This window comes from Rattus norvegicus, chromosome 7 (assembly GCF_021556685.1).
Source record: "Rattus norvegicus strain SHRSP/BbbUtx chromosome 7, alternate assembly SHRSP_T2T, whole genome shotgun sequence".
In the NCBI taxonomy this organism is placed as follows: Eukaryota; Metazoa; Chordata; class Mammalia; order Rodentia; family Muridae; genus Rattus; species Rattus norvegicus.
The window spans coordinates 124421843-124440266 of record NC_141540.1 but is presented as its reverse complement, the minus strand read 5'-3'; the positions used below and the strand labels follow the sequence as shown (position 1 = coordinate 124440266).

Here is an 18424-nt window from a genome sequence, read left to right as displayed (position 1 = left end):
TAATGCTGGTGAAGGGCTTGCTGCCAGCTGACATGGTGACTGAGGCACGGGGCTTGCTGAGGACAAGTAGGGTTGCCTTGGGTCACTGATGTGGCTCTAATGAGGCAGCTCTGTGACTTGTGTGGCCCCTGATTGCTTCTCCTGCTAGGCCTTTCCAGACCCATTCATGCATCCATTGTCTGCCCCACCATATTGCACTGTAAGTTCCTGGGTTCCTCCTGGGTCTACCTCAAGGGCTGTTGACTATTACATGTTTGATTTCCATCCCAGGACCCTAGCTGTGAATGGAAGGGCTGTATCCCCAGGCTCACCTCCTTCAGGAAGCTTTTCCTGATTCCCAAACAGGTGACTTCCCACCTCTCTGTTGCCATCCTTCCTCAGAGCCTGATGTCCTAGGCTGTGATGTCCCACATCACACCTCTGAGGCTGTCCCAAACCTGTTGCAGCCCAGGGGACATCAGGAAAGGCCTGCCCGAGCCTCACACACTCGACTTGGAGATGAGGAAGCTGAGACCTGTGACTGGCAGGACCAGTGACAGCGTCTATCTAGGGAAACTGGGTCCAGAGAGTTCGGTCTTCAGCCAGGTGACCCAGCTGAGGGGCAGCAGAGGCTGGCCCTAGCCATCAGCCATGAGTTCTCAAGTATGTCTGAAGACTGTGGGGAGAGGGTTCCCAGATTCCCTCGCTGTGCAATGATAGAAGAGGCTGTAGAGACCCTGTTCTCTGTAGCGTTCCCTAGAGACAGGTTTATGACTGTGACCCGCTAGGATCATGTCATCCATGGGGTAGATGGGAGCCCCTCCCCTTGGGCGTCATCCATGGAGCCCCTCCCCTTGGGCGTCATCCATGGAGCCCCTCCCCTTGGGCGTCATCCTTGGAGCCCCTCCCCTTGGGCGTCATCCATGGAGCCCCTCCCCTTGGGCATCATCCATGGAGCCCCTCCCCTTGGGCGTCATCCATGGAGCCCCTCCCCTTGGGCGTCATCCTTGGAGCCCCTCCCCTTGGGCGTCATCCTTGGAGCCCCTCCCCTTGGGCGTCATCCTTGGAGCCCCTCCCCTTGGGCGTCATCCTTGGAGCCCCTCCCCTTGGGCGTCATCCTTGGAGCCCCTCCCCTTGGGCGTCATCCATGGAGCCCCTCCCTCCTGGGCTCACCCCGGTATCTGCCTGAACACTTTGAGCTACTGTTTTGTTTTAAATCCCTCCCTTCCTTATCTCGCCCTAGCTACCTTCATTTACTCCTCAAACTCCAGCTTCTTTCTACTCCAGGACCTTTGCACACTATGTCTCCCGGTTCCTCTTCCCTTGCTTGGCTAAGTGGGTGCATCTGCATCTCATGGGGCCTTTTGATAACAGGCCTTTTGGAGACCATGGGGGCCAGCCCTGCACCAACCAGTCCCCTGTTCTGAATTAAGCAGGCCTGTTTGTGCTCCTTCTGCCAGAGGGGCAGGCCGGGGCCAGGAGTGGGCAGCTCATCCCCCTTAACGGCCTCAACTCATTTAACCTTAATCACCTTGCTTTCATAAACATTTGCGAAGGAAAAGGGCCAAATTATAGCTTGAATTGAGTCTTACTATTCTTAATTAAAAGCTCTTGTTTATAATCAGGACCAGCCCTCAAACAAGGAGCAAACCACCCTCAGATGGCTTGTTTAAATAACCGAGACCCCCCCACCCCACCCCACCCCCGCCGTTAATGGCTGTTTAGTCTGAACCCACGGCGCACATCGCCCTTCTATGTGTACTTAATTTTTAGACCATTCATTCAAGTGGTTTATTCCTCTCACAAGTTTCAACTCGGGCCCTTTTCAGAATGCTGTAATTAAAGCTCTTGGGGGAAATGAGATTTTTGTTTTGGCCACAGTATATTAAATATATTACTATTTTCCTTTCGGGATATGTGTGTGTGTGAAAAGAAAAAAAAAAAAGACACCCATCAGAGATCGCAAAATTAGCATGTATGTAATGGATGTAAATAATCACTTCCTGGATTTTATATCCCCAGGGGTGTCCTTGTCAATCACTAAAGGTAGGTAGATTACAGAGCATGTCATTAAAGGGTTTTAACCAAACTCTTAATAACACACCCGGCATTCATTTAGTTTATCATTAAGAGGGGGTGGGGAAGAACTAAAACCAATTGGCCTTCGCAGCAAGTAACGGTGGAGGTCTTGTTAAGTCATTTCCATTAGATTAGAGCACACTTTATTGAAACTCCAGGTAGAGCTATGCTTGAGGCGGGGAGGGCAGGAAAAGCCGGGGGTAGGGAGCCAGCCAGGGAGGATTCTCCTCCCCCTGAATCTGAAAACATGCAATTATGCTAACGTGTACTGCCCAAGATGAAAGCTGGGATCCTGCAGACCAAAAAGGCAAGAGGAATCTGGACTTCAAGCTCCCAGCTGCTTATTCTGGGGTAGCAATTAGGTGGTGGTCTCATTTCTGTTCTGTGAGAAAATTTTCATCATCTTCCCATTAAGAGCAACATAGGGAGGGAAAGGTTATTTTAGCTTACGGAACCAGGGTACACTTCATCATTGTGGGGAGTCAGGGCAGAAACTCAGGTAGTCATGTCCAGGACCAAACTCAAGAACAGAGAGACAAATGCACCCCCTGCTGCCTGCTTGCTTAGAGACGAGCGAACCCTCTTCACGCTTACACAGTCCGGGGCCCCAAACCAGAGAATGGTACTCCCCACAATGCACTGGGTGTCCCCATGTCAGTTGACATTTAGAACAAGTCTCCCCGGCCATGCCCACAGGTCACCTTGATCTAGACAGCCCCTCACTGAGACTCTTTTTGCAGGTGATAATCAGTTGTGACAAGACCAACAGTTAAAACTGACCAGCAGGGATGGGGCAGGGGCTGGAGAGATGGCTCAGCACTTGTTCTTACAGAGCACCCAGGTTCAATTCTCAGCAGCTATTTGATATCTCACAGTCTTCTGCAACTCCAGTTCCGGGGGACGCAATGCCCTCTTCTGACCTCTGTAGGCAACAGTCATACGTGTCGTGCTCCTACGTACCCGCCAGCAAAACCTTCATACACATAAAACAAAAATAAAATAAACCTAAAAAAGTAAAAAAGCATGGGTTGCTTGCCATGGCAGTTTAGGTCACTGGGAGAGTTGTCGGGGCCCATGCTCATCCGTAGCAGGGGACAGTGCAAACATTGTGTCCTTGGTGGGTTTGTATTGAAGACAAGTTTCCATTCTATGTGGGATCTGGCCCAGAGTGTTAGCTAAGGGTCTTCTCACTGTTAGGCTTAGTGCTGGGCCCAGGTGTGCTTCCTGGTCATCACTCGGTAGTTAGCAGGAAGGTAGTTAGCGGGAGGGTAGTTAGCGGGAAGGTAGATAGCGGGAGGGTAGTTAGCGGGAGGGTAGTTAGCGGGAGGGTAGTTAGCGGGAGGGTAGTTAGCAGGAGGGTAATTAGCAGGAGGCTGGGCAAGACAAAATGAGTCAGAAAACCTTCAGTGGGGCAGAGGCAGGACTCAGTGGGGGTGGAGAAGTGAGTACCCCTGCCTGTGGTAGGGAAGAAATCGGGGTGGTGTGGAAGGTGTCTGGGGTGTTCTTAGAGGAGGTGTCATCCAAGCCTGTCAAGGAGAGCAGAAAAAAGCATGTCTCTGACATCGCCTCCAGCTCTCACTGACCCCCAAAATCCTGCAAGTAATGGGTCATCTGGAGCCCCAGCTTCCAGTCTGCATCCCTTGACAGTGAGAGCAGCAACTCCTGCCTGGGGCTTGCACTTGAGCAGATGTCTGTGGAGGGAGCCTGTCTCTAGGGCAGTGGTTCTCAACCTGCAGGTCATGACCCCCACAAGGGTCACATAGCAGATCCTCCTGTACATCAGATACTTACACTACGATTCATAAAAGTAGCAAAATTACAGTTATGAAGTATCCACAAAGGTAATTTTATGGTGGGGGGGGGCATCCCAGAGTTAGGAAGTTAGTTAAGGGCCACTGCTCTGGGGGGTGTTGAAGGCAGCCTCAAACTTTGGTTGGGCTCTTCTCTCGAAAGCTCCTCTTCCACCTGGCTTCCCACCCCCTGGGTGTCCCACCTTGCACCCCACCCTCAGGTGACAGACTTTCCCAGTGCTGCCTGCAGGCCCTCTCGCCTCCCCCCCCTCCGCTGCTTCTTATTACAGTGGCTGTATTTGTGTTTCCATCAGAGGAATGCTAACCAGAAAAAAACCATTATTTCTAAGAAAATAAACTGTGGGCTCGTTGGCCTTTGAGTGCTACTGAAATGGATATCGCCCTTCCCCAAAGGCCTTGAGACAAAGAACGCCGGGGGCTTGTGTATATGGGTGAGGTCAGGGGGTCCGGAGGCTGCCCTGACAGGGTCCTCCAGATGGATCCGGGCTGTAACCCTGGAGGGATTGGGGTCTGTAGCAGCAGTGGCTTCCTGAGGTTTCAGACTTGGGCTCTTAACAGCTGCCAGGGCTGATTTTTTTCCCCATTCCTTCCAGGGTCTCTAAAATATTCCCTTCTCTCAGAGGACATAGGCCTTCTGCCTAGGCCTCCCTTCATGGTGAAGGGGTATGAAGCTGAGAATGGACCCATGTCCCCATGTGGGTCTCTCAGGCTTCAGCATGCTCACAGTGCTCCCTACCCTAGAGGTAACAAACACTGTTGACCATCAGCAGAACTCATCCGCCTGTCCCTTCCCACTGTCGGTCCCACAGGCAGACCTGGACCTCCCTGGGCTCCTGCTGGTTTCTCCCAGAAGCCAGGCTGGTAGCTCCTTGTGGCCTGTGTCCAGGTTGAGAGCAAGAGGCCTAGCAGAGGCATAGAATGAGGGCAGGCAGGTATCCTGATCCCCAGTAAATAGTAAGACATCCCTTGGGCAGCTTCATCCAGATTAAGAACATGGAGTCTAAAGCTAGCCTGCTCAGTCAGGGTTTTGGTATTATAGCTCACCTGCCTGGTGAGGGAAGCAGAGCTGGTCCTTCCTACCTGGGCCACAATGAAGATTTAGCCAGTTGCCCTGAGAGCGATCTCCTCTGTTACATCTGTTATTTGGGGTGGGGGGTGTCACACCCTACAGGGATCTAGGAAGGAAGATGGGAAGTTTATTCACACAGGTTGCAGCCGCTGCAGCAAGGAGACATCTCAACTGCCTTCAGCCCAGGCTTGCTGACAAGCTAAGTGCTCAAGACCTACTCTGTGCACCCTGTTACCTCTCTAGGCTATCCGGGAACATAGACCAGCTCTCTGCCCTGGAGCTGAGACCTTTGCTAGCACCTGTGTACCCCTGATGGTCTGGGAGCCAGGTTAGGAGCTCCTGGAGAGTTTCAAGGTCTGCAGCACAACCCCTTTCGGTCTTGCCAAAGAAAGGAGAGAATGGCTGATAGCTCCTGGGATCTGGTTTGTAATGGGCAGGAAGGAACACAGGGCTGTCTGAACCCCACCCCACCCACCTCACTGTCATCTCCAGACACTTCCAGGGCTCCTTTTCCCCCAACTCTCTTTTCGTGAAGTCTTGAAGCCAGAACCAAGAGAAGAGGCCCAAGGAGAGTTTACTGTTGAGGGAGAATTGTTAGAGTTTGCTCATCCTTTTCCTAGTGGCTTGGTAGGGACACCCTTCTGATCTTGGGAGAACACACCCTACCGTGAACCAAGGCTAGGCAGGTGGCATTGTTCACAGTGAGCATCCTTGAGTCAAACGTAGTGGTACACCCCTGAAATGCCAATGCCCGGGAGGCGAGGAAGATGGGAAGTTGAGGGCATGGGATACATAGTAAGGACCTGTCCAAAAAAACAAACAAAATAGAAAATGCTGTACACACAAAGTGGTCCCCCTGCATCCAGGCAGGAGCCAAAAAAAAAAAAAAAAAGGAAAAAAAAAAGAAAAACAAACAAACAAAGCCAGTTTGTTCCACAGATACGTACAGCAATGACTCTGGCTTTTCTCCAGTTAAAAAAAAACTGTATTGCGTGTTTTCCCGATGCACACAGTGCCTGTACCACAGTGTGCTGTGCTGGAGGACTGGGACGTGGTGGGGGTGGCTCTCTTCTTTCAGTCTTGTGTGGGTTCTGGGAAATCATGAGCTGTCCCACCAGCCCTCTTTTCTTTGTTCTCAAGACCGCTTTGTTGAGCTGCTGATCACATACCGCAGAGTCGACCCACCCGTGTGAGGTCTGCCAGCCGGTGCCTCCTAGTGAATCCACAGTTGCTCGCCACACAACCAGTTTAGAGATGCCATATTCCTTCCTCCACCCCAACCCCAAGACCTACAGCCCCCCATAACTGCCGGACACCAGTAGTATATACATTCTGTCTCTGGGCTTCCGTTCAGGAGGCACTCGGATAGGAGCACCTACTATGCGGCCTCTTGTGACTGGACAGTGTTCATTTTAGAGTCAGGCAGCCTGGCTCAGTTCCTGGTTCCCAGTGTCAGTCTTCCCATCAATGGATCCCCGGGATCCTTAACTTGGCATAAAGTTAAGGTGTTGGTGCCCACTTCTTGGAGCTGTCCTGTGTGCAGGGCCTGCAACACTGCCCAGTGCTGTCCCACACATCACAAGGGCCAGTGGAAGCAACAGCCCAGTCCTTGTTCATTCATTCAGCAGGCGGCCATTGCTCAATTCTGAGGCTCCCGCTGAACAAGACACACGTCCCCATGGATTGGCAGCTTCCAGTGTCACAGTGATGTTGCTGTCTATAGGTTGGGGAGCTGGGGGAGCAGAAGGAAGGAGATAGGCTAAGCTATCAGAGCTTCAGAGGGGGCAAAGCACCAAATCCCAAACCAGGGTGATTAGCAGCCTAGTCTGGGGAAAGGGGCTCCGGGCATAGAAAACTGCAGTTTTAATGATAGCTGGAAGCCACACGGGGCACTGGAAGAGGTCACAGAGTAACTGCAGCCCCATGGTTATCTCAGATCTCAGAATGGGGTAAGGAGACCCTCACTGCCTCTGGTTTGTCCACAGTTAGGAATGAGAACGTATATAGACTGGTGTTGGTTTTGCGTGACCTTTGACCTCTCCCATAATTAACTGCTGGGCCCACTTCTGGCATTGTCTCAATAGAAGGGAAACCTGATCGATGGATACCAGGGGTCCTCAGAGAGCTGGTCTCATTACTCAGTCATTACAGACCTGGAGCTTAACCCCGCACCACCGGAGGCAGGGGACTTAATCCTTCCTGCGAGGCAGAGAGAAACTACCTTCCCGAGAGCATAATTAGCCAACAAACCGGATTAAGATTTATTCATCAATAAGGACTCAACTTCCTAAGCCATACATCTCTCCCAGAATAGACGTCTATCTAAAGAGTGCATGGTTTTCCTAAAGCCACAGACAAAGGGGGGACAAGCTAGCACCCAGTCGGGGACTGGGTCTTTGTTAGAGCAATGGGGCTTCCCATCCGGGAGGAATGCCTACAAAAATGCCAATCAGGGGGAAGTGGGACTTGTCAGTAATGGCCTCTGAGAGTGAAAGTGTGGCTACTTTCGAAACCTTCCTCTTGAGGTTTTCCTGTCAGCTTTGCTTTAAAAAGAAAAGAGAAAAAATATATCCTAAAACAGCATTAAAATAAAATGAGAAGGTGCTCTGATTCATTGGGAAAGAATCTTCCAGAGCCTAGACACCACAGAATAAATATATATTTTATAAGGCAGTGAGAATCAATTTTGGATTAAATGGAGAAAAAAAAGAAAAGTCCATCCTCTTTGGGGTCCATCCCAGTGCTGGCATAAGACTGTCGCTGTGGGATGGCGTGCGTGCTAACATTTTAATACAGGAAAAGAAGGACCATGTGACCTTTGAAAAGGCCCACAATGCATGGTTCCTGTGTCGTTTGTTCCACTCTTTTGGATGTTGAAAGTTATCCTCTCCTGGGAACTAAGTTTTTGTTACAAGGAGGGTGAGATGGCTCACAGAGTGAGGGTGATTGCTGTCAAGCCTGATGACCTGAGTTTGATTCCTGAGACCCCCCCCAACATGTAGAAGGAAAACACAAACTCCTTCAAGTCGTCCTCTGACTCCCACGTGTGTACACACACACACACACACACACACACACACCAAATGTAATTAAAATTTTTATCACGCACAAAAAAGAAATGAGTGTAATAAAAATTTAATCACGAAAAAAATTTAATTAATTAAAAAACCTAAGCAGGAGGAAGAGAGCAGGGTGGGCTTTTCTCCCCTCCCCGTCACCACCCTGCAGTCTCAAGTCAGGGCATCCTGGAGATAGAATGCTCAGTCAGGTCTTTCTCTCAGTGCCTTCTTCTTAATAACTTTTTGGAGAAGGAGACTTGTTCTCCTCACTCCCGTGCAACCACGAAGATGTGGCTCTAACAGGAGGAGGAGGAAAAAGGGGAGGGGGGAGGGGGAAGAGGATGAACAGAAGAGGGTGAACCTGGATGCAGCCACTCCCTGAGCGTCTGGAGGGGAGGGCCTGGAGCCTCTCCTCATTAAGGTGGGACCAGAGCCCAATTCCCAGATGACAGTGTCACACAGCTCTGTCTCTGCCATACCATGCTGGCTCTCCTCTACATGCCTGGATTCCTAGGGTATCTGTGTCCTGTTAAAAATCGGAGAAAAAGGCTAGAGAATGGCTCAGTTGGTGCAAGCCTGGGGACCTGAGTCTGATCCCCAGCACCCGTAAGAGCCAGTTGGAGTAGGATGTGCCTGGAATCCTAGCCCTGGGGAGATGAAGGACGGGGGTTCACTGACCCGCATTTCAGTTGAATCAGTGAGCTCCAGGTTCCTTCTGTGAGACCCTATCTCAGAGAATAAGGTGGAGGGCTAGCAGTGAGTAAAGGCACTGGCCGCATAAGCCTGAAGGCTGAGTTCAGATCTCTGGACACAAAAAGCTGGCCACTGTGTAAGCATCTGTAATCCCAAACTCTGTAGACTGGCATCGAGTATGGCCTTCCCTATGGAGACTCAATGAGAAGAAGGCCTAGAAATCACCTCATTGGCTGTTTTGGCAGTTGCTGTATTGCATCCTATACTGGTGCTGAAACTGCTTGCCATCCTGATGGTAAAATTGCTCCTCTTAATCATCAGACTAAGACAACGGGCAGAGATTAAAAGTAGGCCACACCCATCGGGTGATTCTCCCCAGTCAGGAGAAGGAATGTCCCCCTGTTTGGGGACCTATGGGTGCTCAGATCTTACTACCACTGAACAGCTGGCTCGGTGGCATGCCGTGGACATGGTAGATTGTGTTTCTTCCTCTGTGGGCACCTAGGAAGCTCACCTTTTGTGACTGGGCTGGATTACCAATTGTATCACTGAACGGTGTCACCAGCCCACCTCATTTGTTTTTCTCTGTCTTAAACCTTTGTTTCTGGAAACCGTATCGTACTTACTTATTTTTAAGCTGTTTGAAGGAAGTGAGTGATTGAGTAGAAGGAAGAGTGGGTGGATAGATGGATGCATGTCTGTATGTTGGACTTGCGGATGAATGAGTAGATGGGGTGTGTGTGTGAGAGAGAGTGTGTGTGTGTGAGTGTGTGTGCTTGTGTTTGTGCATGTGTGCATGTGTGTGAGTGTGTGTGTCAGAGTGTTCAAGTGTGTGTGTGAGTGTGTGTGAGTGTGTGTCAGTGTTCAAGTGTGTGTGTGTGAGTGTGTGTGAGTGTGTGTCAGAGTGTTCAAGTGTGTGTGTGAGTGTGTGTCAGAGTGTTCAAGTGTGTGTGTGTGTGTGTGTCAGAGTGTTCAAGTGTGTGTGTGTGTGTGTGTGTGTGTGTGTGTTTGGAAGGTGAGTGTTTGCATTCATGAATCTAGAGATGGGTGGTTAAACATTTGGATGGACATATGAGTGAACAGATGTATGGATGCATTTTTTTTAATTAATGGGAGGACAGTGTGCCACCAATCATATAGATGTATGTATGAATGAATGGGTATGAATTTGGATATGAATGAATGTTTGCTTGGGTAAATGAGTAGGTTTATAGGTGACTGGTTAATGGAAAGATAATCCACCAACTTACGTATTAAGGTGAATACGTTTTAGCATTGGGTAGCTATGCCATAGAGTGTATAGACACTGAGGAAGATGGGTTTTGGCTAAATAACAATATGGCTGGCCGGTTAGTGACTGAGCAGATGGACAGGCATGTACATGTGTGTGGATGGAGGAGGAGCCTGTGGAAGGGCAGAGAGGTGAGCAGCTCCTGGGAGGCCAGGTAACACTTTCTCAGAACACAGTAGATCTGCGCTAAGGACGGAAGCTTGTACCGAGCCTTTTGCCTGTGGCTGGCCTGTGTTAGCCAGTGTGCCCTATGGGGGAGGAAGTGCATGGCCTGCCTGCTACTCTGTGGCTTTGAAAAGCTCTCTGACCTCTCTGCACTTCAGTTTGATCGGCCGTAAGAAGCACCTCCCCATCGGACTGCACTGAGGCCTGGAGGGGCTCTTGTTTCAGGAAGGCTGGCTCGCTGCCCTTTAGGGGGTAGCAGGAGAAAGGTTATTTCACCCAGACACAGCACAGAAGTCTATCCCCTCGGTCTGGCTGATCCACCCTAAGGGTCGTACCTGTCGTGGGACCAACAGCAAGTGGCACCAGCTGCTTGAACCAGGCAGATTCCACTGGGATCGGGCCAGTCACCAGTTTGCAGGAGGGATGTTGGGTCATTCAGTGAGAGGTGATGCCCATGCCTATGACTATGTCAAAGAAAAGCCACACTTAGGTTAAAAACAAAAAAGCCAGGTGGGCCTGTGCCTGTGACTGTAGCACTTAAGGGTAATGGTGAGGGAGCAGGGTGGGGGTGGGGAGAACTGGGTCCTTGGAGCTGACTGGGGTTCTAGCCTATCTATCCAATCCGTGAGCTCTGGGTTCACCTAGACATCCTGTCTAAAAAAATAAGATGAGGGCACTAGAGAAAGACAACCAGCGTTGACCTCTGACACCTAGACGCTCATCCACACACATGCGCCTGTTTGCACAGACACACGTGTGGAACAGATACACACACACACACACACACACACACACACACGAAAAAGGGAAAGCCATTCTTGTTATCTGAGATGTGGAAGGAAAACAATATTGCCTGTGGAGAGAAACCCCAGGTCTGTGCAGCTTGCTGAGTTAAAGCCAGGATGAATGTATTGCCTTAGGGATGGAGATTGGAGACCTAGAAGACATGTTCTGAATGCTGTGTGGAGGACTCTGAACAGCCAGGGCTGCGTGCAGACCCTGAGAGCAATGGGTATCCCTCAGCGGTGATAACGCTCAGCGCACTTTCCATAAACCTAAAGTCTTGCGTCTTGCTTTCAGGTTAATTAAACTACTAGGTATATTTAAAGTCAGAACTGTCGTGACTCAGTTCACTTCCCCAGATGGCACAGGTGGTCACTGCGAGCAGGGGTCGAGTGTCATGACTCCCAGACCTTTGTGGACCCCTACCTTGTTCTTCCCTCCTCTGGCCGGCTAGGTAGTGGGTGGGCTCGTGCATCTGATCTTTTCACAGGTTATTGGTTTTGCTCCTTGGGGTGTCTATGCTGTGTTTAAACTCTTTCTAGAAAAATCGGAAGTGAGTGAGCTCCTAGATTTCCAGGCTAGTGTTCTCATACTATACTAAGCGTCAAATGTGCCATGGCACTCCTCTGTACAGCAGCCGGTGAGAGCATGAGTCTCCAGGATTTCCCTGTTTCACTCTAGACGTGGGGTCAGGCTCCTCCCACCTTCCACTAGAACTTCAACTCAAACCTCCATTCCTGGCAGATAGGGGAGGAAAAGCTTCTGTCTCAGAGACGTTTCTTCTGTATCTTGAGATTCACTTCCGGTTCAGCTATGACACGCTCCCTCTCTTCAAAGGTCACCCGAGAGTCCATGAAGGCTGGGCTCAGGGTAACTAGAAGGCATTGAGCACAGGGAGTGGTGTGGCCAAACACCTAGCAGAGGTGTCAGGGCCCCAGACCATGGCTGGTGGGGTCATTCTGTGCCTGGAAGCCTTGTCATGCCTGGAAGCCAGAGTCATGTTTCACTACTTGGAATCCCACCCGCATCCCTTCTAGGTGTGCGGTCTTTGGCAAGTTTTATCTCCCCCATGCATTTCCTTGAGTGCCCTTGAGGGGCTGAGTCCCTGTCTCAGTTACGGTTACTGTTGGTAAGATGAAGTATCATCACCAAAAGCAAGTTGGAGAGAAAACGCTTCCACATTTGTAGTCCATCACTAAAGGAAGTCAGGACAGGACCTCAAACAGGGTGGGAGCCTGGAGGCAGGAGCTGATACAGAGGCCATGGAGGGGTGCTGCTTACTGGCTTGCTCCTCGTGGCTTGCTCAGCCTGCTTGCTTATAGAACCCAGAACAGCTAGCCTGAGGATGGCCTCACCCACAATGCCCTTAGTGATTGAATCAGTGCTCTGCAGGCTTGCAAACTGTCTGATCTTATCGAGGCGTCTTCTTAATTGAGATACCTCCTCTCAGATGACTTGAGCATGTGTCAGGTTGACATAAGTCTAGTCAGCACAGCCCCTGTAAGGACGTTGGAGATAACAGCATTCAGTCCAGCCAACCACTTGGGCTTAGAAGCAGCTCGCTGAATGCTAACTAGACATGTTCTTATTCTTCTTTCTGGAAGCCCAGAACTTATAGCCCTTTGACCCCTGCTGGGAAATGTTGAAAAAGGACTTAAAACAGCAAAAAGAATGACCTTTACGAAAGCTATTGACCATTGTTTATGAGACAGAAGACTTTGTTATAACAAGGAAGCTGGAGCAGCTGAAAGCCAGGCCTCGGGCCACAGAGAAAGCCGCTACTGGGGTAAGGGGGGTAGTGGACATTCTTTCATTCCAGAGATGACACTTCTCGGTGATGTGCAGAGTTTATTTTACTTGGTCTCCTTCCTTCAAAAGAGCTAATTTTCATGGATGTAGAAGCACCCATGTGTTTGTAGTGCTGACAGTCTTTAGAAGGAGTGAGAGCCAGGTTTGACTCTTTACCTGCTTCACTGTGGCAGGAACTGGAAGCCCCACCCCCCCCAAACACACACATACACCAACACAACGTGACTCTTCGGAAAACTGGTTGCTGCTGAGCCAGGAGTGTTTTCAAATAACTCTTGAGCCCTCCCTGGTGTATTTTATTGACTAGCTGTTGGGCTTATCCCCTGTTCTAATTTCATTTCTGATGTTGTGATTTAAAAAAAAAAGATACTGTGACAAAAACCAACTTAAGGGAAAAGGGTGTCACTCTAGATTACAACTCCAGGATACAGTCCGCCACGGTGGGGAAGGCAAGGCAGGAATTTCAAGGAGCTAGTCACATCCACCCACAGACAAGGGCTTCAGAGAAATGAGTGAATGATGCTTGTTTGTGCTCTACATGATTTCTCCATTCTTGTCCAGCTCAGAACCTCCTGCCTAGGGAATGATGTCGCCCATAGTGGGCTGGGTCTTCCCATATCAACTAACTTCCTTAAGGCGATCCCCCACAGACCTGCCCACAAGTGAACCCAATGCAGACAATCCCTCCTTGAGACTCTCTTCCCAGGCGATTCCAGGTGGTGTCAAGTTGACCATTAAAGCTGTCACATCTAATAAGTCATATCATAGTGGCTTGCGGAGATGAGAGAAGGAACCCAAGCTCTTACTCTGATACTTCTCATGTCTTTACGCTTGCAGACATCGATGAGTGTGAGAATGACTACTACAACGGGGGCTGTGTCCATGACTGCATCAACATCCCTGGGAACTACAGGTGCACCTGCTTTGACGGCTTCATGCTGGCCCACGATGGACACAACTGTCTGGGTGAGTGGTGACCCTGGGCCTTCCCCTCTGGGCACAGCCTTCTTATTTCTCGGTTCTACCATGCACAGCTTGGGGACTGTGCAAAGACACACCTTCCCCTGGATCCTTGTAGTAGTTTCTCAAGTCCCCCTAACAAAATACCTCAAACCATGCAGCTTCAATGGCAGAGGTTTTCTTCCTCGCTGTTCTGGAGATTAGGCACAAATGGCTGCCTTCTTGTGCTTGTCAGCCCACCCATGCACACTGTGCGCGCATGCATTCAATAGTATCTCTCTTCACTCCTAATTGCTTCTTCTTTTACGGACACCTGGACCGGAGATGTGTATCAGTTTGGGGCATTAGTTTCTTCTTGGCTGCTGTGATAAAACACCATGACTAAGGTGACTTATGGGAGAGTTTATTTTGGCTTACAACCCCCAGGAATAAAAGTGTGTCACAGTGAGGAGGCATAGCAGTGGGCACTGAGGTACGGAGACAGGAGTAGAAGCTTGTCAGAGATCACAGCTTCAGTTGCAAACACTAAGCAGACAGAAGGAATCGGAAGTGGGGCCAGGCTATAAGCTCTCAAAGTCCGCTGCTGGTGCCAAACTTCCTGCAGCAAGGCTGCACCTCCCATAACCTCCCCAAACAGCGCCACCAACTGGGGGCCAAGTGTTCAAACACATGAGCCTATGGAGACACTTCTTTTTTTTTTTTTTTTCTTTTTTTCCAAGAGAGGGTTTTTTTCTGAGCAGCCCTTGGCTGTCTTGGAACACATTCTGTAGACCAGACTGACCTCAAACTCAGAGACCTGCCTGCTTCTGCCTCCTGAGGTGCTGGGATTAAAGGTCTGTGCCACCACCACCCAGCTTTGGGGACATTTCTTCCTTTTTTTTTTAATTAAATGTCTTTTTAGCATAGAATAGAGTTTATTCAGGGCATAGGGAGGGAGTTGAGAGGTGCAGAGAGAGAGAGAGAGAGAGAGAGAGAGAGAGAGAGAGAGAGAGAGAGAGAGGAGAGGAGAGGAGAGGAGAGGAGAGGAGAGGAGAGGAGAGGAGAGGAGAGGAGAGGAGAGGAGAGGAGAGGAGAGGAGAGGAGAGGAGAGGAGTAGAGGTAGAGGCCGGTCATGAGCACATGGAGAAGGGGGAGGGAGGGGAGTGAGGAGAGAGGGGGGAAAGGGGTGAGAAGACAGAGCAAGAGCAAGAGCAAGACGGTAAGAGAGCAAGAGAGCTTGGGGACATTTCTTATTCAAACCACTACAGCACATAAAGCCACCTGCCACCAAGCCTGACGACCAAAAATTCAGTCCTCAGGATTCATGTGGTGGAAGGAGAGACCCAGCTCCTGCAAGTTGTTCTCTGACTACTACATGTGTTCTATGGCACACATACATGTCTGTGCACGTACATACAGAAATGCCTACATGCACACACATATGTACACACAGAGACACATACATGTACCCACACAGACAGATGCACATAAACAAAATAATTTTAAAAATTAAGGACACTTGTCATATGGAAATAAGTCCACCCCAACAACTCCAGTTTTTACTTTTCTAAACCCTGGTCTCCAAATATAATCACATTTTGTGGTAATATTGTTTGGAGTCTTTTTGAGGTAATACAGTTCAGCCCATTGTCATGTATACCTCCACCTTTCCTCAGTTCAAATCTATCGAAAGCCAATTATACAAAATTTATGTGCATAATTATGTTGGGTTGAATAAAGTTAAGAAAACATAGAAGAATAGGGAGGAAAAATGGCAAGTATTGTGGGCGAGCCTCTGCCTCTGTGTGTTTTGCTGTCCTTTGGTCAGATGTCAGCCTGATCTGGTCCCTTTAGCATTAACCACACATCAGGCTTTTTTGTGTGGTCACTTCACCAGTCCAAATGGTGCTAACAGCCTGTAAAAGCTTCTTGGGTTTACCATGACAAAGGGGTGAGCTTGCACAAGAGAGGTCAACTCTCGCTCACCTCTAAATGTTAAAAATCCAAAATTGAGGCAAGGCTGTTTCCATCTGAGCTGTGGGTAAAGTTCTTCCCAAGGCCTTTCTCCTGGCCTCTGGGCACTCAAGAATTCTTAGGCTTGTAGACAGCATTTCTCCACACATTGTCTTAGCTCCATGGACATTCTCTATCGGGATTCCCTTCTTCAGAAGTTTGTCAGTTATACTGGATGAGGGCAGACCGTGGCTCCCTCTCCTCATTCAGATGGTCATCTGACGTGCTGGTTAAAATTGCCATCTTGACTGGGTTCAGATTCATATGGGAACACCTCTGAGTGTGTCTGCAAGGGATATTCTGAATAAGGATCTTTGAGGGGCCATAGTAAATTTAGGGGTCACCCTTCCATGGGCTGGGGTCCCAGACTACATAAAAAGGAGAAAGGGAACTGAACAGGGGCTTTTGTCTCTGTGTCCTGGCTGTGAATGCAGCGTGACCAGCTGCTTCCTCAAACCCCTGCCACCATGACCTCCTGACAACTCCGTCTCCAGAGTTGCTTCAGATCGTAGGAATCAGAAAAGTAGCTGAGACAGAAGGAGGCCAGATGTAATCGATACAGCCATGAAGATCATTATTGCTCTGGAGGCCACACTCACGGTTCTGGAGTTAAGGCCTCAGAATCCTTTATGGAGGGGACATGGAAGTGATTCACAGTCTGTAACCCCAGGGACAGCAACTAGTGAACCATTCGTGGCTCTCAGAATACATCCACCTGTCCCCAGCCTCTTCTGCCATGAGCCGCAGATGCATAACCATTGGATCAGGAGAGTGTGATGTGTGATTGACAGGAGAGTGTGATGTGTGATTGACAGGAGAGTGTGATGTGTGATTGACAGGAGAGTGTGATGTGTGATTGACAGGAGAGTGTGATGTGTGATTGACAGGCGCTTGGCTGTGAACAGGTCATAGGCCCGTCGGGGTCTCCTGTCAGTGGGAGAAAGCTGTCACGGCCGCTAGTATTGTCGTGGTCTCTGAGCTATGTCAGTGTGCCGCTAGGCTGAGTGAAGTGACCGTCCAAAGCTGAAGGGCCTGGACTGAGGACAGACTTAATGGTCAAGCAGCCAGTGTTATTTTTACTCCCATGCCTCAGCCATCTTTCTGCATTTGCCATCGGAATCCGGGGTGAGTCTGGGCAGAAAACATTTTCTTCTCTGTTTCCCCTCCATGATCCCTCAGAATCCTTGCCACCAACGGAGCCGAAGGGTGAAAGATCACCAGGATTTGCTAGCCTTGCATGCAGGAATTTCTAAAAGGGCCAAGGAGCCCCTCGTGGTGCCAGCTAGCTTGTCAGTTCTAGGTAGAAAGGTTCAATACCCCGGCCACTTGGGCCTCTCCTTCCTAGTGGCATGTCAGGCCGAGAGCTCCTGTCTGGTTTTGTTTAATGCGTGTTGGGGCTCAGATGAGCTCATTATGGGAAACAGATCTGTGAACATGTAATTACACCCCAAAGAAGTGCCAAAACAGAGGTCTGGACAAGAGTTAGTAAAGACCAGAAGGGCCTGTGAAAAGCTACCTCTGGCTGGAGTGAGGCTGGGGGTGGGAGCTGGATTACCAGGGCTTCAAAGAGGAAGCTCTCAGCGGGCTCTCAGAGGGGGGAGAAGTTGGTAGGGTCTGGGCACAGTGTGTAGGGCTGCAGGCAGCTCAGTGAGGCTGGGCTCAGGGACTGCAGATCCAGGCAGGGCCTTTGACCAGAGACCACACAGCTTTTATGGTGCCACCTCCAGGTGAAATGTCATTTATCCCTCACCTGGTGTGTGTGCCGCTTCCCACGCTGGTTTCCCAGCTGTCTGTCTGCCTCGCACAAATACAGTTCAGTAATAGAATAGTCAGCAAAGGCCCAGCTCACCACTATCCCCCAGGGTAGGGTTGGGGAATATCCTGTCAGAAGCAAGCAGCATCACTTTGGCCCAGGGGACAGACCTGGTTGCTGTTGGTTTGACACTAAAATGCTGGCTCTCCAGTTCTGAGCTGTTTAGTCTTTGGTCAGTGCCTTTGCTTCTCTGTGCCTCCGTTTCCTACCCACAACGTAGAATGCATCATCCCTGTCTCATAGGGCTTGGGTGAGGGTTCTGTGCAATTACAAATGTAGGCAGCAGAGCATCGCATCTGACACCAGAAATGTCACAGCATGGGTCCGACACTCAGCCCCGCTTGGAGATGTATTATAACAACACCTTCCAGGACCAGAGCCCATGGTCTGTGCTCCCCAGACTCCCTGGCTGGGGCTCTGTGTTCCTTTCTGTGATGGGCCACCCTTACCCCTGCTAGGGCAAGCACCCTCCAACCCCAACCCCAGCAGCCTCCAGCCTGATGACGACGTCTGTATGGGTCTTTGTTTCAACCGCACTGTTTTTCCCTCTGGATTCTTTTTACACTGCTGGATAGGAAAGACCAAGGCGAGAGCCCTCTGCCCCCTCCCACTCTGAGCAGTGATCCTGTGGCAGCCGTTCCTACAGGCTTCTATTGTTTGGTCTTTTCTCTTCTCAAGAGAGAACTCCGACTCAGAGGAGTCAGGGCCTTGGTTGCAGCCAGCTCCAGCCCAGACGGACCGGGTGACCCCCAGGCTGGTTGGCTGAACTTTTAGAGTGGCAGCCTTCCATCCTTGAAGCACATTAAGAATAGATGTCCGGGGGGCTGGGGATTTAGCTCAGTGGTAGAGCGCTTACCTAGGAAGCGCAAGGCCCTGGGTTCGGTCCCCAGCTCCGAAAAAAAGAACCAAAAAAAAAAAGAA

General features: G+C 50.1%; 1 protein-coding gene and 1 long non-coding RNA gene across 5 annotated transcripts in view; one reads left to right on the top strand and one right to left on the bottom strand.

Annotated features, from left to right (window-relative positions):
- The window catches only part of LOC134479951 (uncharacterized), a 29514-nt gene extending 28768 nt beyond the window's left edge, over positions 1-746 (bottom strand). The window contains exon 1 of one of the 2 annotated variants that reach the window (XR_015625822.1): positions 312-746. This is a non-coding gene — a long non-coding RNA (uncharacterized LOC134479951). The remainder of the gene's footprint in view (positions 1-311) is intronic. The other variant, XR_015625823.1, reaches the window with a different exon arrangement.
- Scube1 (signal peptide, CUB domain and EGF like domain containing 1) overlaps positions 1-18424 on the top strand; it is a 121992-nt gene that overhangs the window by 8142 nt on the left and 95426 nt on the right. For all 3 annotated transcript variants that reach the window (XR_015624121.1, XM_087557475.1, NM_001134884.1), the window contains 1 exon segment: positions 13576-13704. Coding sequence is in view for 2 of the 3 variants with exons in the window: in XM_087557475.1 (XP_087413601.1) it covers positions 13576-13704 (129 nt within the window). In the remaining variant the exon portion in view is untranslated.